Raw genomic sequence first — 21,207 nt, forward strand, 5'->3', positions numbered from 1 at the left:
TTCTTTTGTTCCCATTTCTTCAAATAGTTCCTCTGGACCAGAGTCTCTCAATATCAACTACTGACATTGGGACTGGATAATTCTTTGTTGTGAAGGGCTGTCTCATGCACTGTAGGAGTTTAGCAGCATCTCTGGCCTCTACTCACCAGACACCAGTAATATACTCCCTCCCCCCCCTTAGTTATGACATTCAGAAATGTCCCCAGACATCACAAATGTCCTGAGAACCACGGTCTAGAAATTACTACAGGTAAAATCCCTTCATATGACACACTGAGGCCCTCAGGTTATGTGATTGTTTTAATGAATAGTTTGCTGGTAAATCTCATTTGTAGCCAACAAACTCTGGAGAAAAGACAGAGCCACTCTGTAAGTGAGACCAGGTCTCAGTCACTGCCGGGGCCCACTCACCATGTATGTGTTTGTCATTTATTTTTCATATTCTGCCTACCTCCAGGGATCTTTGAAGCGGACCCTGACTCATTTATTTCTCAGAACAACTGGCTATGTTCTGTGCGTTGCCCAGGAGTCTGGGCTGTGTGGAGAGGGGTCCTCCCCTGTCAGAACCCTCTGCACATTGTACTCCCACTGCCTGTTTGTCTTCTGCCCCAGGGGACGTTAAGGCCCACGGCAGCAGAGACAATGACCATCTTGTTCAGCATGCACTCCCAGTTGGCACATAGGAGGTGCCCAATGAGCATTTATTGAATGAATATGTAATAGAAATTATAATACATTGCATTTAGTTGTGGGTCAAAAGTGTAGAACTTAGCCACAGCTTACTTAGCTTAAAATAATCATTCTGTTTATTAAGAGCCTACCGTGAGCCGGGAAGTTTACCTGTGTTATCTCACTAATGGCAAAGCAACCTTATGAGATACATATTGTAACTCCATTTGAAAGATGAGGAAACTGAGGTTCAGAGAGAGATTGTGACTTTGGTAATTATATAAGAATTATATATAATATATATATAAGAATTATATATAATATAATATATGTAAGAAACACAGATTTGGACCAAGGCCCACCTAACTCCCAATCCCAGTCATCTTTGATATACTACCTCTCCTGTTTACAGTCATAAACCTGTGTTTTGGCTCTTTCTGTGTCTAGAATGATCAGTTCACAAATAGGGACCAGAAAAATGACTTTATCACTGCATACAATTTAGATTAGTCTTAGTCTGCCCTTGCCTCTTTGCGATACCTGCAGGAACATGGTAATAATCTTTTTTTTTTTTTTTTTTTTTTTTTTTTTTGCGGTACGCGGGCCTCTCACTGTTGTGGCCTCTCCCGTTGCGGAGCACAGGCTCCGGACGCGCAGGCTCAGCGGCCATGGCTCACGGGCCCAGCCGCTCCGCGGCATGTGGGATATTCCCGGACCGGGGCACGAACCCGTGTCCCCTGCATTGGCAGGCGGACTCTCAACCACTGCGCCACCAGGGAAGCCCAGAAGTGGATTTATTTAGAGAGAAACACACTCCACAGACAGAGTGTGGGCCATCTCAGAAGGTGACAGTGGCCTCAATATATGACTTTTGAGGAAACACAAACATTCAGGCTGTAGCAAAAATAATTGTCTATAATGGCATTCACGTGTGGCTGAGCTGTTAGAGAAATTGTTTTGATCTCGAATCTGGGGAGTGGGTGTGTACATGTATAGGAAAAGGTACCAGGCAGGATAAAATCCAAGATCTTACCATTGTGTAAATTCAATTTCCTTTGTGAAATAGTTGCTGAAAAGTCTGCTCCTTAACTCTGCCTCCTTAAAATGCATCTTAGCCCACAGTCATTTACCATTTGCTCCCTCAGATTGTCAGATTTTTGTGAAAAAAAAATATATAGTATGAGAATTGTCAACTGTTTATTTTCTATCTATTCTGTCTCCTTAAAGAAATTGCCCGAGGGCAAGGACTCTTACTTGCCAACTCTGCTAGGTGCTCAATCACTGTTGCTAGTCATAACAATTATGAAAGAGGAAAAAGTATGCTTTCTAGTCAGTAGATGAAGAAGTTTGAGCACCTGTGTGCTCAACCCCACTCCCTGGTTATGGGGTACCCCAGGCAAGGGAAGAGAAGGCCCTTTTCCTTAAGGAGCCTGCAGTCTTATTTGTTCTTTCCTCACGTAGTGGCAGGTAAGGGCTAAGGAAAATCTGTTTTCCTCCTGTCTAAAGGAGTGTGTTGAGCAGGCAAAGGGGGCAGTAGGCAAAGGAAGATGGATAATCTCCCCGCCTATCTTGCCCTAGCAAGGTAGGTCTGCGGCTGGCCGGTAGGAGGCGATTCAAAGGACCGTGCCTTCGTTCGCAAGAGGCAGAGGCGCCCACACAAGACGCGAAGAAAACTCTGGCCTCTGATAATACTCTGCGCTCTTTTCTGGTTTTCCTTAGAAGGGGCCAGGAGAAACTGGAAGGTCTGGACGGCGGGAAAGGGTGGAGGTCCTCTGCAGTTCCACTTCCGTCTCCCAGTATCCTGTGGCTGATCCGGGGATGGGAGAGACGAGCTGAATCTGGGCAGCCGCGTAGAGTGGCCGGTGGGAGAGCATTGCCAGCGCGGAAAGCCCAGCGGACTCCCTCCCGCGAGCGACCAGGTCCCCGGCACTCGAGTCCCGCCCCCGGCACGCAGGCCCCGCCTCGGCGGCCCCGCCCCTTCCCCGGACCAGACTGGGCTGCGCTCACTCCCTAGCCCGGGCCGGGGAGCCTCTAGGCGGAGGGGCTCCCGCCCACCCGCCCTGAGCCGCGGCGTCCGCATGGAGGAGCCGCGCGCTCCGCCAGCCGGGTCGGGGCAGCTCCCAACGCCGCTGCAGGGAGGCGGAGCCGCCGATGTTCCGGAGCCCGGAGCCCGGCAGCACCCGGGACACGAGACGGCGGCGCAGCGGTACAGCGCCCGCCTGCTGCAGGCCGGCTACGAGCCTGAGAGGTGACGCCCAGGGCAGAGCGCGCGGGGCGCATCCGGGGCGGGCGCGGCGGCTCTGGGAACCAGGCAGCGCTGCGGGGGAGGGGAAGAGTAGGTCCCACCACCCATGCCTTCTTACCGCCTCAAGCTCTCACTTCCTGAAACCGGGCTCAGATGCCCCGCACCCAGCTTTGGTTGGGGGATGCAGGCGGGCAGTGTGGAAAAGGTTCAGTGCTGTGTTGCACCGGGGAGCAGGTCGGAAGAACGATCCCTAAAATTTTAGTCCTGGATCTGACCTCAACTACACACCTGAGCCAAGTGGCTCCAACTCCTGGGGTTCAAACCGAGCGTATTGGAGTCCATGTCCAACTTTGCTTACTCCTCCTTAGCCGTTTCCTCCTAGAACTATCTTCAGAGTCTTCCTGGCAGGTGTAGGTGTCCAGATGGAGGGCCTCCTCGGAGTCGAGTGAGGACACCGTCCCCTCCTCACCATTCACTGAGGTCTGATGAGGCGGCCAGTGCAGCTCACCCCAGGGTCTCTCCTAAGATTCAAAACCCCCTCTGCCCTTACCCTGCTGGGGTCTGTTAGGGTCACTGGAGGAAGAGTGGAGGTGTTGATCTGGGCCCCAGGGGACTGACTGAAAAGGAGACAGTGGCTAATCTCTGGATTGTATCGCAGCTTGAAATGCAATCCCACTGTCCTTCCGGTCCAGAGGATTTGGACTTCTTTCCCTGTCCCATCTGTTGGTGCTCAGCAGCTTGGGGAGGTGACCTGGAAGCTGGGTTTGGGGGGGTGGGGTGGGCGGTGGTCTGGGGGAATTAGCCCTGCAGCTCTGCCCAGGGGTTGGCCTCTTATGTAAGAACTTTTAACGGCTTAAGGGGCTGCTGGGTGAAGGCTGGCCCCTCCTGCCCCCGCAGGCTGGCTCTCTAGAATTGACAGTGGTTCTGGCAACTGTATCCTTCCTCCCATCCTAGAAATCCAGCTACTGGGGCTCAGGGTCCAGGGCAGTAGAGAGAAGCTACAGGAGGTGAGAGAGTGTGCTGGGGCACACGGGACCTTGATGGAAGCAGTGCCTTGGTTGGAGAAGGTATTGCAAAAGTATCATTTCAGAACACCAGGAGCATCCCTTCTCCAGATTGTACTTCTGCACCTGTACTATCCCCACACCCCCACCAGACTCTGAAGAGTCTGTGTAAAACCTGAGACCCAGCCAGGTGGTGTAATGAGATTCAAAACCTGCTGGCTAGACCTCCATCTGCCATCACTAGCTTAAAGCTGTGGGAAGAGGACAGGGTTCCGTGAGAAGTCTAGGTCTGAGGCCAGAGTTATTGCTCTCTGGCTTGAACTTGGGCAAGCTATGTCCCCTAACCCAGGTCAACAGTGTTATTAGCACTCCCCCACCCCACCTCTCCCCTCGGAAGTGTTTTGAAATCTTGTCCCTTCAAATAGCCCCAGACTAGAAAGAGACCTCTGGGCTCCCTGCCTGGTTATGGGTGCCCCCCCTGTCCTAAGGAAGGGGCTTGAAGGGGCTTGGGTCTGTTCTGTTCCGTTGCCCTCGCAGCTGCTAGGTGTGGAGCCTCAGGGGACCAACAGCCCTTCCTCGAGCTGAGGAGGCCACTGGTTGCCTGGTGTCTCCTCCCCATGGAGGAAGCAGCGGGGGGGGGGGGGGGGGAAGATCAGGAAGAGGGAGGAGGAAAGCTGGGGGGGGGATTAACAGTTTCTGGAAGAGGACAGCCTAACCCAGGGCTGAGCTCAGCAGCTTAGAGTAATGAGGAGCCCTGACACAGGTCAAAGCAGGAGGAGACGGGTATGGGGCTGTGAGGTCTGTGGCCGCCAGGAAGAGGACTCTCCCCACAACTCAGCCTGGCAGCCTCCTCCTCTGGTTCTGAGTTCTACGCTGGGGCAGGTGTCATGCTAAGGTCAACTGAGATGGCAGAACCCAGCTGCTGTCCTGGGCCCCAGCCCTGGTGGAACCCTGAATAGTACCCTAGTTGCAGGAGATAGTGGCCCAGGGCAGGTCCCTCAGAGACTCAGGGAGACCACAGGGGTAGCCCGTGTGCTGTGCCTGCAATGCTATCCTAGCCCCATCCTTCTATGGCTAGAAAGGTGCCCAGGACAGCCCTGAGTGGCCAGGTGCTTTCTGTGGCTGGTCTCACTGCTCTGCCTCCAGGTGGCCGGTAGGAGGTCCTAGTGCTGGTCCCCTCAGGATAACCCTCCTCCCCATATGGCTCAGGCCCTCCGGATGAGTCTGTGAGTGCTGAGGGATCAAGTACGTCCCAGGCATCCCTAGCAAGTTGGCCCCAATCCCCACTCAGCAAAGAACCCCAGCAGGCCCTCTCCCCCCTTCTCAACACCAGAGGGCCTCCAGAGGCCCCCATCAGGAGCCTCCTTGGGGCTCCCTGGGTGGAGAGGGAAGGTTGGGCGCCTGTGATTTTTCTGGTCCCCCCCAGTAAGAAAGAGGGCACTGTGGACATCTGTGAGCCCCCTGCAGCACTCTCAGCCTCACAGGCCTCATCACCCCAGCTCTGTGGGAAGCCTCCCCTCCCCTCTGCACACAGATGGAACAGGCTGTGTCTTCCTGGCAGGGTCCCCGAGCGTCACTGGGGGGGCTGGGCATCCCAGGGAGTTTCCCTTGGGCCTGGCTGCCACCACACTGGTGAGAGGTAAACAAACCCAGCCTCGAGGGCTGGGGATGGAAGGAGTACCACAGACAGCCGCCTTGCCAGAGAGAGGACTGTGTCCCTGGCCCGGCTTTCCCTCACTTCACCGAGAAATGAGCCGTAGGGACCATAGGAGGACAGAGGGAGGAGAGCGAGGCATTTGGGCCTGGGGCAGAGGGTGTGGGGGAGGGGTGGAAATCACTTTCTGGCTTCTGGTCAGGCAGTAGCGTTAGTAGTTCTGGTCACGCAAAGAGGGAGGGTCTGCCCGCTGACACCCCACCTCCTCCCATGTGAATCAACTTGCTACCTGATCTTACTACCTTCATGTAGAAATCTGGGTCTTGCTGGGCATCCAGGGCCACCAAATGTCTGCTTTGGGAAATTCTCAAAACTTCCCTAGCCTCTGCCCTAATTTATATGTATACATACTTGCCTAGGCCAGGCCTGTGATCCTCCCTCACCTTCCCACCACGCTACCCTCCCAAATAAAAGCAAACTTTCCCCTCTGGGGTTAAAACCTACGGTATCCACACTACTTTTTGATCTGGGGATGAGACAGGACGTAAGACTGAAGCATTGGATCAGGGGTAGTACCTGTCTCCAACCCCTCCTGAACTGTAGGTTTTGCATCTGTAAAGCAGGGGTGGGGTGGGACACCTAATAATTGGCAATTAGTAGATTGTAGAGTAAATGTGATCATTTATGAAAAACGCCTGTAAACTGCAGAGGGCTCCAAGGCCACCCAAAGGTCAGGGATTGTCATTGTTAAGGGTGCCTGACCCGTAGGACTGATGCCCGGTTGTGGGGAGCACGGGCGGGTGCACTGCCCGGAGGGTACAACCTCAAACTGCTGCGTTGGGGAGCTGTCAGCCCAAACCAGTTCCTCAGGGCTCCAGGCCCTGGTTAAAGTCTGAGCCTTAGTCTTGGGAAAGGTAAACCGTGTGAGAGGTAACCCTGGGGCTGGGGAGTAGGGCCAGGGGAGACTCAGGCCGGCGGGGTCGTATGGCTTGGGGTGGCCCAGGATGCTGGCGGGCCTGGGGGAGGCGCTGCGGGGAGCCTAGGAGGCGGGACGTGGGGCGGTGGAGGGGGCGTGTCCCGGCCTGGCTCAGCCCCCTCCTCCCGTTGGGTCCACACGTCCTCCCCCGCCCCGGTCCCGAGTGGCCGCTGTGCCACTGCAGGCGGTCCTGGGCGTGCGCGCGGCGGCGGCGGCTGGGCCGGGCTCCGCGGGGCTCTTTGTGCTGTTCCGGGCGGAGGAGGCGGCGGGCTCCCGGGGGAGGGGCGGGAGGGGAGGGCGGCGCCCTGGGCCCGCCCCGCCGCTGCCGCAGCCCCCGCCCCCGGCCCTCCCTGCCCGCGGCGGCAGCGTGGCCGTGGCGCGGCGTCAGCAGTAGCAGCAGCGGCAGCAGCGGTAGCGGGGTGGCCCGCGCGGGTGTTTATGTCGGGTCGCGGTGTTTTCTGGCAGCATGGCGGACTACCTGATCAGCGGCGGCACCGGTTACGTGCCCGAGGATGGGCTCACTGCGCAGCAGCTGTTCGCCAACGCCGACGGCCTCACCTACAAGTAAGCGCTGGGGGCCTCGGCCCTACCTGGGTGCGCGCACTAACGCGCCGTGATCCCCCCCCATTCCCGGCCCCTGCCCTGCACGTGCACAGCTCCCCCCTTGGTGACGCCCGCGTCCCCGGCCCGATTCGAGCGACTTGGGCGGGGGGCGGGGGAGGAGGGCTGGGCAAGGGAAGGAAGGCGGCCCGCGCCGAGAGCAGACGGACGTGGCACAGCGACATCGCGGCCCTCGGTGCCATGCCCCGTTTCTGGCTAGATCCGGGTCCGGCCTGCCCGCTTCCTCCTCTCACGGGCATCTTGGCCGCATGGAGGGGCCTTGGGGCGTGTGGGAACGCGAGATGTGGGAGTAATGGAGACTTTTCCCAGACCTTGGTCCACGACACCCTTTCAACTCCCAGCGTCACCACGAGGGCAGAGGGGGCCCTGGAGCCCAGCTAAGGCAGCTGCTTGGGTGTTGCCCCCAGGAGATGCCCAGCTGGGCAGATGGGATGGCTCTTTTTTTCCACCGTCCAGTCCAGCCGTCTTTTCACTTGTGCCCCTGGCTGCCTACAAGTTAGTACTGGTGTCCCTCGGGCATGAGTATTCTTTGACTATCACCCACCCAAGCCCACCTCACCCAGGATTTTTGAGGAGGACAAGACCTATCCATTTGCCTCTGGCGTAACGTGCTTTTCCGTGGGCCCTGGGCCCGTTGTCCTGTTGGCTGCAGGCCTGGCACTAGCTCTTCTGTTGGCTGCAGGACTGTGATGCCAGGAAAGAGCATCAGGACCTGGGACTGGGGTGGAGTGAGGATGCTGGTGAGCCAAGAGCATCCCTGCCCCGTCTCCTGCCAGTTCCTGCCTTTGCCTGTAAGCACTCCTGCTTGGCAGGCGGTTTCCCTGGACACCAGGATACCCAGTCACTCCTGAGGAGTGTCTCCTCCTCCTTGTCAGAGTAGCTGGGGTGTGGGCCAGGTGAGGGGTGTATATAATACCTAGAAAATGCCGAGAGGCCCAGACTCCAGCATTTCTTCCCTGCCTCTAAGTGAGCCACAGAGGCCTCTTCACTGTACAGAAGAAGGGCCGCCAAGGGACAGGGGCAGTGAAGATTCTTTATTTCTTTGGTGGTCTTTGATGAGGGGGGATAGAGTATCTATGATATAGTTTCCGTGGAGTCTCCTAGGGAAATTGTTGTAGGCCTTGGGGCAAATTAAAGACCCCACCCCTCCCGTCCACCCCATAGCTTTTCCTTCCTGCCCTGGGGTGCCCGATGGCTTTGCTTAGTCTGGTTGGGGGTGTTCCTGAACACCATGTGGCATTTGCTTTTGGTTGTGTCTGTCTAGGCCCTGTGATTTCAGGGAAATTGAACCTGTCAGGGCTCCTGGGCAGTGACACTGTGCTTTGCCTTACCCACGCAGGCCTGCATTCCCTTTCCGCGCTAGTGTTGACCACTGCCATGCTTTGGCTGGGCCCCCAGCGTCCTGGTCCTAACTATAAGGCCCCTTCCTCCCCTTTCCCATCCCAGGCCATGTCTGTTGGCTGCTCCCGTCCAACTGGGCAAACCTTTAGCAACGCCTGCTCTGTCAGAACATGCCCCGCACTCAGCCCCTTGGGGTCCCTCTGTGCTGTTCTGAACCGTGTGTGACTCAGCAGCCCTGGCACTGGGCTGTGCAGCTTGTCCTGTGCTGTGTGGTGTTCATGCCATGCTGCCCTACTAAACTGTTCTCAGGTATATTCTGTGTTTATTTATTGTCTCCCTCTCTCAAGATCGAGAAGTTTTCAAGGGCAGGCACCATATCTGCTGTGTGCAGCATTATGGGAACGTCTAGGTTCCTAGACGAACTCTGAGCCCGAAGGCAATGGACATTTGGGGCCCACTGCCTTGGTGGCGCCCTAGGACCACAGAGCTTACGCTGCCTTTGGCTCTAGCTCTCTGGGCTAAAGTCGACAAGATGCTAGCGAGGGGCATGAGGGTGGTTCAGTCCTGACATGGCACGGGGCTCAGAGGCTCTGCCCGTCTCCCCACCCCCGTGCTGCTTCCCCTGGCGTGGCAGGCCCTGCCCTTTTCAGGGACCCCTCCTCACCCAGGAACAGTCACTCTCCTCTCTTCACAGCGATTTCCTGATTCTCCCAGGATTCATAGACTTCACAGCTGATGAGGTGGTGAGTACCTCTTCCACTGATGGGGTAGAGGGGCTGTGTATGTGGTGCCAGAGGCTGATCTCTTGCTCAAGGGCGGGGTGTGGGAGAGACTTTTTCTTTCTTTCTTTCTTCCTTCCTTTCTTCCTTTCTGTGTTGGGTCTTCATTGCTGTGCGCGCGGGCTTTCCCTAATTGCGGCGAGCAGGGGCTACTCTTCGTTGTGGTGCGTGGGCTTCTCATTGCGGTGGCTTCTCTTGTTGCAGAGCACAAGCTCTAGGCGTGCGGGCTTCAGTAGTTGTGGCACGTGGGCTTGAGTAGTTGTGGCTCGCAGGCTCTAGAGCGCAGGCTCAGTAGTTGTGGCGCACGGCCTTAGTTGCTCCGTGGCATGTAGGATCTTCCCGGACCGGGGCTTGAACCCGTGTCTCCTGCACTGGCAGGCAGATTCTTAACCATTGCGCCACCAGGGAAGCCCGACTTTTCTTTTTTTAAAAAGCTACACCTTGCCTCTTTTGCAGCTTGTGGGATCTTAGTTCCCCAACCAGGGATTGAACCCGGACCCTCAGCAGTGAGAGCGCAGAGTCCTAACCACTGGACCACCAGGGAATTCCCGGGAGAGACTTTTCTTGGGAATGTGGTGGATGTAACCTTCAGTGCTGTCAGAGAAACTGGCACAGTCAGTGGATTATGCCTAATGGGTTAGAGGCAGCTATGGGGATTTGGGGATATCCTGAGAGGTGGGCCTGGCCTGAGGCCAGAGGGCTCACTGACAGAGCCTGAGGTGAGGTTCAAAAAGGCCCAGAGAGGGGCTTCCCTGGTGGCGCAGTGGTTGGGGGTCCGCCTGCCGATGCAGGGGACGTGGGTTCGTGCCCCGGTCCGGGAGGATCCCACGTGCCGCGGAGTGGCTGGGCCCATGAGCCATGGCCGCTGAGCCTGCGCGTCCGGAGCCTGTGCTTTGCAACGGGAGAGGCCACAGCAGTGGGAGGCCCACGTACCGCGGGGGCGGGGGGGGGGAAGGCCCAGGGAGGAGGTGGGCATGCACGTGGGTGTGGCTGCTTTATTACTTACTGGATTTTGTCTGAAGTGCTAAGCAAAGACATCATAGAAGCCAGTAAGATTATGGAGACTTTGGAAGAGGTGGACAGACTTGTCTGTGGATCCATGATATATAAGAACTGGCAAGAGGGTTTGAAGAAGTTAGATTGTGGGGCTTCCCCAGTGGCACAGTGGTTAAGAATCTGCCTGCCAATGCAGGGGACACAGATTCGAGCCCTGGTCCGGGAGGATCCCACATGCCGCGGAGCAACTAAGCCCGTGCGCCACAACTACTGAGCCCGTGCACCACAACTACTGAGCCTGCATGCCAGAACTGCTGAGGCCCATGTGCCTAGATCCTGTGCTCTGCAACAAGAGAAGCCACCGCAATGAGAAGCCCACACACTGCAACAAAGAGCAGCCCCTGCTCACCACAACTAGAGAAAGCCTGTACACGGCAACGAAGACTCAACACAGCCAAAAATAAATAAATAAAATTAAAAACATTAAAAAAAAGAAAAAGAGATGAGGTTTAAAAAAAAAAAAAGAAGAAGTTAGGTTGTGGACAAATACAAGGAAACAGTGCCTCCCTTAACTGGAGGGGCTCAGCAATAAACCAGGTGAATGACCAATGTCCTTTACGCAGTTAACATATGACAAACCTACAGGAGCCCAGGGGCTAATACTGATGGGTGTAAGTCGTTTCATGGAAAAGTTAGACTATTCTATCATAAATTAATACACATTAAAAAAAAAGTTTTTCTGTTGCTGTTATCATTGATATGTATTCAGGTCTGATTCTCATGAAATGCCAGAGGGCCCGAGTGTCCCTGGATCACTTATACGTTGGGGAAGCTCATGTCCAGCCTGTGTAGCCAGTGCTGACCCAGACAGCTTTTTCAGGGGGAAATGAGGACTATTCTGGATGTATTCCCCTTGTGACAGCAGCCAGGAAGCCTTCTTGGTTTGGCTGTTCCGTTTCTGAGCACCCTGGCTTTGTGCCAGATCCTGGGCAGGGTGCAAGGAAGAGAGGGATGGGAGAAGCCCCCCTGGCCGTCAAGGGCCTCCCTGTCCTATGGCCTATGTCAGGAGGCTGTGGCTCTTCTCCTGTGCTAGGATCAGAGAGGAAAAGGGGCAGTTTTCTAGACTGCAGGGCCAGGGTTCTCAGCCAGGGTCTGGAAATGGACCGCAGGGGCATTTGTGTCTCCAAAAAATTACATAGCAAAGTCTGTGTCTGAGAGTTTTGAGGGCTAGGATCCACAGCTGTTGGCCTGAATCTCAGAGGAATCTGTGATCTGGCCTTGGCTGCCACTCACAGGCAAATGCTTCCTGAAACTCCTTGCAGTCCTGAGCTCTCCCTTGAGCTGCAGACCCTTAGTCACCTATTCCCCTGGATTGGATGTCTAATAGACTGCTTCCCACGCCTCCACATTCCCAGTGCCCAGCATCTCCCACCTGGACCTGTCAGCAGCCTCCCTGGTGGTCTCTCTGTTTCAGGCCTGGTCACCGAGAATCCCATCCCCACATCGGAACCCGAGTGACCTCTTTAAATCAGATCATGTCTCTCCTCCGCCTGAGGTCCTCCAGTGGATTCTCATCTCAAAATTGAATGCAGGCTCCTTTCAAGGCTGCATATCCTTGACCTGCCCCCTGCCTCTGAGTCCTCAGCTCCCGCCTCTTTCCCTTCCCTCCACTCTACTAGCTTTTTCTTTCTTAAACGCACCTCAGGGAGAATTGGAATCAGAGGCGGGGTTTCACACACAGCTCCCTCAGCCTGAAACAACAGTCCCTCTTTGGGGACTTTCTCTTGATTAGTTTTCATCTGTCGCCTCCCAGGAAAGAGGTTTCCCTAATCCCCACATTCTTTCTCCAGTGGTCACTTTGCCTCGTTTGTTGCCTTTGGAGCCATCACCCCAACTGGAATCGCCTCGTGCACGTTTCGTGTGTGTCATTTTTCCTTCCGAGTATAAGCTCTGGAAGAGGTAGCAGAGACCTCAGGCACCTTGCTCACTGCTGTATGCCCAGGGCCTGTCCTGGTGCCAGGTACATATAGCAGCTCAGTAAATGTCTGTCAAATGAATGATAAAACTTTTCACATAGCCTGTGTCTCCACCTTCAGGACCTGACTTCAGCCCTGACTCGGAAGATCACGCTGAAGACGCCACTCATCTCCTCCCCCATGGACACTGTGACAGAGGCTGACATGGCCATTGCCATGGCTGTGAGTTGAGCACCCGGGTGGGGACCCCAGGGCCAAGAGGACCAAGTGGGGTGGGCGTCAGGAGGAATTGGAATCAGAGGCGGGGTTTGCAGAGTGAGGAGGGTTGGCCCCCTGGCTCTGACCATTCTTCCCTTCAACCCCAGCTGATGGGCGGTATCGGTTTCATTCACCACAACTGCACTCCAGAGTTCCAGGCCAACGAGGTGCGAAAGGTCAAGGCGAGTACCAGGCCCGTCATGAGAAAGAAGATGCCCTCTGGCAGCCTCCGCCTCACAGGCCCTCCCAACCTCCCATTGCCAGCTCTGCGGGCCGGTGCGCTCCCTGGCTGGTGGCTGTGGGGTGTTGTCTGCCCTTCTCCACAGTGGGAGCGCAGGGCTCAGCCCTCGTTTCCCCACTGGCCTCTTGCCCCATGGCGGGCCCTGGCTCCCCTGTGGCACAGCCAGGAGACCCTCGGCCCCCTGTGGCCAGACTGTACACACCTCCAGCTTTCTTCCAGCCTTTTCCTTCCCCTGTCTCTGCCCGCAGAAGTTTGAACAGGGCTTCATCACGGACCCTGTGGTGCTGAGCCCCTCGCACACTGTGGGTGACGTGCTAGAGGCCAAGATCCGGCATGGCTTCTCTGGCATCCCCATCACTGAGACGGGCACCATGGGCAGCAAGCTGGTGGGCATTGTCACCTCCCGAGACATCGACTTCCTCGCCGAGAAGGACCACACCACCCTCCTCAGTGAGGTACCCGCGGGGCAGGGAGAGCATGGCTGGGGCAGAGAGGACCGCACATCCCGGGGCCTCAGGCCGGTGCCTGTGACCAGGGACCAGAGGGAGGCCTGGCTCCCTTCTCTCTCACCTGCCAACCTGCAGGCAAATGTTCCTTGCCCCACAGGTGATGACACCGCGGAATGAGCTGGTGGTGGCTCCAGCGGGTGTGACATTGAAAGAGGCAAACGAGATCCTGCAGCGTAGCAAGAAAGGTACCAGGGAGGAGGCGGAAAATGCAAGACCCCCCCCTCCCCCAGCCCGGCTCCCTGTACCCCAGAGCCCCCTGTTCCTTCACAGCCTTGCAGGTTGTCCCTGCAACTAGGCTGGGCCTCAGGGAAGGTTTGAATGATGTCAGGCTGGAGCGTGACTTCTGAGGTCTTTTTCCTGGCTCAGGAAAGCCCATCCCTTATTTGGCATCTTCACAGTATATTTCCCAAAACGACTAGTCCTGTGAAACACTCATGAAAAAAGGGCTCCGTGTTCTTATAAGTCTGAAAAATGCTGCTTTTCTGTATTCCCCATCTTGCATAAAGAATTGTACGTTACTTTATCAAAGGCTCTGAGAAGTCTTGTGGTTAAATTTATTTGACATTGAGGCTGTTGACATAATATTCATTAGGTCCCTGTGGGACCTACTGGGAAATGCTCCCCTGGCCCGTACTGGATTGTTTTCTGGGGTGGTGTTGGGCAGGACACACGTTCCTCCCTGCAGGATAGCCTCGTGTTTGTGCCCTAGCTAGGAGTTTTTTGACCACTGTGGCCTGTGGCCCTTCAGGGGAAAGGCTGCCAGTGCTCAGGGGCTGCCCACTGAGCCTGGCCAGGCCACAGGGCAGGAAGAGCTCCAGGAACTGGGTTTCTTTGCTTCCTGTTCCTTGGGCAGAGAGCCAGGTCCCTAGGAGCGCTTCCTGGGTGGGTGCTGTCACCTAGTGGTTGGTTTGGGTACTGCAGTGGAATCTCTGGCCTGGTCCATTTTCATTCTCACTATCCCCCTACCCCACCCTCAGAAGCCTGCTCCTTCAATTCACCCCTGCGTTCCTTGTCAGGGAAGCTGCCCATTGTCAATGATCGAGATGAGTTAGTGGCCATCATTGCCCGCACTGACCTGAAGAAGAACCGGGACTACCCTCTGGCCTCCAAGGATTCCCACAAGCAGCTGCTGTGCGGGGCGGCCGTGGGCACCCGTGAGGATGACAAATACCGCCTGGACCTGCTCACCCAGGCGGGCGCCGACGTCATAGTGCTGGTACGGACACTGCCCTGGAGCAGGGGCTGTTCAGTAGAGTTGAGGCTTATGAAGACCAGGTTCACCTCTAATTAAGCCCGGGGTCAGAACTGAGAGGGTCGCTGGTACTCTGACAGCTCAGAACAAACTGGGACCCCTCTGGGGGCCCTTCGCGCTCATAACTTGGCCCTAATAGTTACCACTCACATTCAGTGAGCACCTCCCACTTGCCAGGCGCTGCACTAAGGCGTTTATGCAGATGAACTCAGTCCTCACAACAGCCCCCTGAGGTACGATCACCATGCCCACTTGTCACAGGGGGAAACCGAGGCTCAACAGGTTAAGTAATTCTGTTTGGTTCGTGAGTTGGTGGGAAGTGGATACGACCGCAGGCACCATCTCTTTGCTGTGAGAACCAGTCCATATTGTGGGTATGAAAAGGCTTTGTCTGCTGTGAGACTGTATGTTAGCGGTGCTTAACCTTTGGGGGAAGGCAGGCCCCTTTGAGACTCGGCCGAGAACTGTCCATTGTCTTCCCAGAAAAAGACAAAGGTGTGTTCTCATGTATCTTTGATACAATTTCAGGATTTGTCCACTTAAGACCCCCTCCCTCAGTGAGGATTGTCAGCCCCCAAGCCTAAGCTTTCCTGTCCCCCTTCTCACAGGACTCATCCCAAGGGAACTCTGTGTATCAGATCGCCATGGTGCACTACATCAAGCAGAAGTACCCCCGCCTCCAGGTGATTGGGGGGAATGGTGAGTGCTGGCCCTTGCCCCCTCACTGTGTAAACTTTCTCTGTCCTTTGGCATTCCCTGGTGATGGCATCGCTCTTGGCATGGAGGGGCAGGGAGCTGAATGAATGGGCTTTGGTCACAGTAGGTGAAGGGGAGGTGTAGACTGGGGTCCCAGGAAGCCCCCGGGCAGGGCAGGGGCAACCCATCCTCACACTGTTCCTCCTCTCCCACTCCCCCTCCCCCCCAGTGGTGACAGCAGCTCAGGCCAAGAACCTGATTGATGCTGGTGTGGACGGGCTACGTGTGGGCATGGGCTGCGGCTCCATCTGCATCACCCAGGAAGGTGGGTGTCAGTAGGAGAGTGAGTGACTGCCACTTAGAACACCCCAGTCGCCCTCCACAGGCCCTGGGGCCTCAGTCTCGCTCCACAGATGCACGCGGAGTGCTCACTCAGCCAGGCCCCTTTCTGGGATGGTGGGTTCAGGGGTGACCCAGGCTCAGACTCTGCCTGTCTAGCCCACTGACTTGGGGGGAGGCAGGTGTAAGATGAGGCTACCGTGAGTTTGGGGTGTGTGCCAGTCTGCTTCTCAGATTCTGGTCAAGGAAGTCCAATCTGCAGGCCCAAGACTGGTGTATCTGGCCCCTTGGTCACGTCTGGTCGTGTCTCCCAAACGCTGAATGACCCATTTGGTCTTCTCTGCCCAAAACATCTTCCCACTTTGGTCTCTAAGCCTCTGCTTTTAACTGTCTACCTTCGCATTAGCTGACCCCTGAGGTGAGATGTGGGCCTTCTCCACAAATTAACAGATGTTAATTTGAGGACCTACTGTGTGTCGGGCGTTGTTCTAAACCTTGGGGTGCAATAAGAACAAAACAAACAAAGGTACCACCAGAGAAGTCTTCTTTTCTCCTTTATCCAGCCTTGCATCCATCCTTAGATAAGTGCTGGTTCCTTAGAATTCTCGCTTAGAAATGTAACACTTAAGGACCTTGGACAATTAAACTTAAAGAAATGCAAGCCAATATCCCAAAGGAGGCTGTGAGTACCTAACTCTAGTAACTTTGTAAGGGAACTAGTGCCTGGAGAGAGGTGAGGCTGAGGCCAGTGCTGATGCTGCCGCCGGAGTCCCCGTAGTGCTCTTGTAGGTGGGGCGGTCCAGGTTCCTGGAGTGCGCTCCCCTGGTGTTATTTGCTGCCACTTATGTTTCTGCCACATTAACGTCCAGCCCTGTCCCTTCTCCCAAGTGGAGGCAGGGCACAAGGAGAAAGGGGCCTGTACTGCACCTGGCTCCCCTTGCTCTTGACGCCTTCATCTTGTGTACTGTCCCCAGTGATGGCCTGTGGTCGGCCCCAGGGCACTGCCGTGTACAAGGTGGCTGAGTACGCCCGGCGCTTCGGGGTGCCAGTCATAGCCGATGGTGGCATCCAGACCGTGGGGCATGTGGTCAAGGCCCTGGCCCTTGGTGCCTCCACAGGTGAGGGGGCAGGTCTGCCGGGGATCGGGCAGGCCGGTGGGGGGGCAGTTGGGAGGGCCATGGGGCTAGCGGCGCTGACCCCCCGACCACTGCAGTGATGATGGGCTCCCTGCTCGCTGCCACCACGGAGGCCCCCGGCGAGTACTTCTTCTCGGATGGTGTGAGGCTCAAGAAATACCGGGGCATGGGCTCGCTGGACGCCATGGAGAAGTGCAGCGGCAGCCAGAAGCGCTACTTCAGGTGCTACTTCGGGCGGATCAGCTCCCAGCCCTGCAGGTCCACCCTAGCCTCTGGCTGCCCCAGGTGGCACCCGGTCTCCATGCCACAGTTCTGGAACCCCAGGCACAGGGCCCGTTGCAGACCTGGGGTAGTGCCGGGGCCACCTGACTCGGAATCCATGCTTATTTATGCTGTAGCCCAGGGAGCGGCGGCTTTGGGGGTCCTTCTGGGTGGTAGCCCCTCTGCTGGTACCCTCGAGAGGTGGGGTGGGGTCCCCTGAGCCATGGTGGTGGGGCTCAGTCTTCCTGCCTTCCGTGCAGCGAGGGAGATAAGGTGAAGATCGCGCAGGGTGTCTCGGGCTCCATCCAGGACAAAGGCTCCATTCAGAAGTTCGTGCCCTACCTCATAGCGGGCATCCAGCATGGCTGCCAGGATATCGGTGCCCGTAGCCTGTCTGTCCTGCGGTGAGTGCTACGACTAGAGGGGCAGCGGGTGGGGGGCATCAGGGAGGCTCCTGGCGCCCCCGTATTTCCCATTTCCTTTCTCTCTCTCTCTCTCTCCTCCACCCTTGGTGCCCCTGACCCGCACCACTTCCCTGCCTGCAGGTCCATGATGTACTCAGGAGAGCTCAAGTTTGAGAAGCGGACCATGTCAGCTCAGATCGAGGGTGGTGTCCACGGCCTGCACTCGTAAGTGTGGCAGCCTCCTTGCCCCAGCTGGCTGGCACTGGGTCAGGCAGGTGGGGCCGTGGTTCAGAGGCTGAGCCGAGGTCTCAGGGACCCCGAGGACCATCTGCACCAGGGATGGAGGCTGCTGCAGGATGACCCCCATCACCCCCTCCTACAGGGCCCAGCCCACCCTGAACCCTGTCCTTTAGTCCCCACGCAGGCAGGCCCTCCCATCCCCTCGGGCACCTCCCCCGAGCCGGGCATGGGAGATGCGGCCTCCAGCCCCTCCTGGGCTCCCCAGCCCTTGCTTGCTCAGAAGCTTGGTGGCTGGTGGCAGGGGCTGGCGGTGCTGGGCTCTGGCTGGTGGCGGCACCAGGCAGGCAGGTGGAGGCTGGGGGCATGAGCCCTTGGCGGGGAGAAGGGCAGAGAGACAGATGCCAGGGCCGGCGCTGGGGCGACCGTGGGCGGGGGCAGTGCTAGTTGGCAGCAGTAGTTGCAGGCATGCGGCCCCGCCCTGGTCGAGAGGGCCTGTCCCCCCAGGCATAGGCGGGCATCTAACCTGTGTCTCTTTCTGCCCCATCCTCCCGTAGCTATACCTTTCTGCCGTGTAAGTAACCGCGCTGCCCGGGCCAGGCGTAGAGTAGAGCAGGGGCAGTCTGGGTGGGGCCTGGGCTGGGGCGGGGCGTTGGGTTGGGGGCGTGCTGGGGTGTAATCGTGGGACATGGGCCCTAGTACTAGCATCATGCTGGGGGCAGCTGGCGGTGGCCCCTCCTCCAGAGGAACCGTCCCCTCCCGGGGTGCAGAGAGATGTCCCTGACCACAGGCCTGAGGCTGTCCTGTCTTGGACTGGACCCAGTGACCACAAGGGACCTAGGCCACAGTGCCTTCAGGGGTGGGGTGGAGACGTGGGAAGCAGAGGCTCAGATTGGCCTGACCTTGCTCTGTGAGGATGGGCCGTGCCTTCCTGAGCTGTCTCTCCACCCCGGCACTGAGGACAGTCCACCAGCTGCGGCTGTGGCCAGAAGGAGCATGGCTGTCCCTGGGCCTGGCATGGTTCTTCCGGGAGCCTTGGCCTGAGGCGGACAGAGGCACGTGGCCTGCTTCTCATTCCCTCCCGCCCCCTGTGGCTGACAGGCAGAGGCTTCTGCAGCTCACTGCCTCTCCTGAGTCTGGGGGCCACCCGGTGGCCCAGGGCTGGCCTGGGCAAGGGGGTCTGGGGTGGTGAGGCCACCTTCCCGCATACCCACTCTCAGTTTCCCTCTTGCCTTGTGCCCACAGTTATGAGAAGCGGCTGTACTGAGGATGGTGGTGGAGGCCCAGGCGGCGGAGGGGTCATGCCCCAGGGTCCCCCTTTGGGTACAGCCTCCCTCCATAACTGAGTGGTCCACAGATTTGCACTACTGGTTCCCCAGCTCCTTTCCAGGGAGAGAGGAGGGGAGGCCCTGAGGGTCTGCGGCCCCTCCCTGGGCTTCCCCCGCAGAGTCAGGACTGCTCCCAGGCCGGGCTGCCCTGGGAGCCCCCCGGGTTCCCCCTTCTTCAGTCCCCCTGAGCCCAGCCAGCCTGGGCTCTCAGGCCCTGCGCCTGCCTCAGGTCTTTCTTGCTGCAGCCTGCTCCGGCCCGGCTCCCACCCCTGGGACACGTGGCCCCTCCTGGCTTCTCCTGTAGGGCACCTCCCTCCCTAACCCCCACCCCAGAATCGGTGCTCTCCTGGCCCTGCCTCTGGCCCCTTCCTGGGCTGCTGCCCCCTCAGCCATGTGGCACTTCTGGGCTCCTGACCTAGGCCAGAGGGAGGTCTCTGCCCCCTACCCCTGGCCCTGGCCCTGGGGAGGAGGCGGCCCGTCGTTCCTGGCCTGCCCCCACCCCCAGGTGGACCGTCCCTGCCCTCTCCTCTCAGCTGTGGACTATCCGGGCCCTGCTCCTCAGGCCGCCCCGTCCCTGGCCCTGGGGAGGAGGCGGCCCGTCGTTCCTGGCTCGCCCCCACCCCCAGGTGGACCGTCCCTGCCCTCTCCTCTCAGCTGCAGTTGAAGGCTTTAAGTTTGCACACTTTGGGGTCACAGTTGCGTCATTGTATGTTAAATACTCTGAATAAATCAAGAGGTTTCAACGCCTCCGCCATCCTGTCTCTGTCCCTTGTCCGCTGGACAGCGAGCCCCTCCCCTGGTGGTAAGCTGGAGCCCAGAGCCCCATCAGAGCCGAGCCTCCCTGGGAAGGTGGTGAGACTGCTGCGGCACTCCAGGGGGTGCTGGCGCAGGTGGGCCGCGTGGCGCGAGGTCTCCCAGGCCTGCGCCCACACCGGCTTGCCCGGCTGCTGCCAGCTGGCCAGCAGCTCCTGCAGGCAGGCCCTGTCGCAGAGGGGGTCGTCGTGGCTGTAGAAGACTAGCGTCGGGGGCCTCGCGGGCGGCTGCCAGAAAGCGCTCACCGCAGCCTCGTAATGCTGAACGGTGCAGCCCGCGCGCATGGCTGTGGCCCTGACCACCGGGCCCAGGGCCTGCGGTCTCATCAGCTGAGACACACCTGTGGGTACCAGGGAGAGGGGGCTAGTGCCCATTGTCATGTGTGGCTCAGGACCCGCCTTCTGGTGGGGACAGCACTGACACATGGGCTGCTGAGTATCCCTAAAGTTGGGGGTCCTGGGATGTTCACATTGCCTTCTCTGCCTCTGTTGTAGTTGGGCAGCGGGCACCCAGCTGTCCCACCAGGTACAGACACCATTCGGGGCAGAAGCAAGGAAGATGTCCTGGGAATGCTCTGGTGGCAGGAAGCAGAGGGGGCAGAAGGCCCTAGTTGTGGGTAGTGAAGAGCTGGAAACATCCCCATGACTGCCAGGGAGGGGCTCCCTCAGCCCACTCTTGGCATCCTGGGCCAGTAACTGCCCTCTCCCAGGCCCTTCCTAAAAGAGCCACGTGGCCTGGAGTCAGCCTCTCTCTGTGGCATTTTCCAGCTTTGTGGCATCTTCAGGGACAAGAAGGAAAGTGCTGGACTGTTGGGTGGGTTCAGAACTGGTTCAACAATGGCTCCAGGAGTTGTTGCAAAGTGACTGGGTCATCGAGAGTCCCCAGAGGCCTTGTGCCCTGGAATCTGTGGCCTTGGTGAGCACCTAGGAGTCTGAGGTGACCCAGCTGGGTGGGAGAAGGATGTCTGGATACCAGGAGATTGTAAAAGATGCGAGGGGATGGACCAGAACGAGGCCATGTTTCATGGTTTGTCTTGCACACTGCTTTACAGAAACCATCCAGGAAGCAATTTGACCAGGAATTGAGATGGAAAAGATCTAAGGATTTTTAGAGACATTCCCAGTCACTCTGCATGAGTTTTCCTTGTGAACTAGATGTAGTTGGTCAGTTAGAGCTGAGGAACAGAATGGGTTACTTTGTAACAATAACCTTCCTGTACTTGGTATGTTAGCATTAGTTTGGTCCTTCTGGAGGAAGTTAGAGCACAGTGGTCCTCAAATTGTGGTGGGTATCAGAATCACATAGAGAGCTTAAAAACCCAGAGGCCCAGGCTCACTGAAATAGGATGGGCTCTGGGCCTCTGAATCGTCACTCAGCACCAGGTGATTCTGCTATTTACCAAAGTTCGAAAATCACTGTTGTAGAGGAAACCTGTGTGCATCCAATTACAGTTGGCCCTTGAACAACGTGGG

At 57.4% G+C, this 21,207-nt stretch overlaps 1 protein-coding gene across 2 annotated transcripts; it reads left to right on the top strand.

Moving 5' to 3' along the window:
• Positions 1-2,747: 2,747 nt before the first annotated feature.
• Positions 2,748-19,657, top strand: IMPDH1 (inosine monophosphate dehydrogenase 1; the record flags this gene model as incomplete). Of its 2 annotated transcripts, XM_082662187.1 has the most annotated exons (16): positions 2,748-2,917; positions 7,014-7,112; positions 9,205-9,253; positions 12,382-12,483; positions 12,627-12,701; positions 13,009-13,215; positions 13,367-13,454; positions 14,286-14,485; positions 15,130-15,220; positions 15,447-15,542; positions 16,531-16,674; positions 16,770-16,914; positions 17,214-17,357; positions 17,499-17,582; positions 18,152-18,168; positions 18,840-19,657. In XM_082662187.1, 16 exons carry the CDS (start codon positions 2,748-2,750, stop codon positions 18,938-18,940), a joined length of 1,812 nt encoding a protein of 603 aa, XP_082518313.1. In that variant the 3' UTR covers positions 18,941-19,657. The 2 variants fall into 2 exon arrangements, with proteins under 2 accessions (XP_082518313.1, XP_082518314.1); XM_082662188.1 differs by lacking the exon at positions 18,152-18,168.
• Between the last annotated feature and the right edge of the window lie 1,550 nt (positions 19,658-21,207).

This window comes from Grampus griseus, assembly GCF_964374135.1.
Source record: "Grampus griseus genome assembly, chromosome: 9".
Taxonomy (NCBI): Eukaryota; Metazoa; Chordata; class Mammalia; order Artiodactyla; family Delphinidae; genus Grampus; species Grampus griseus.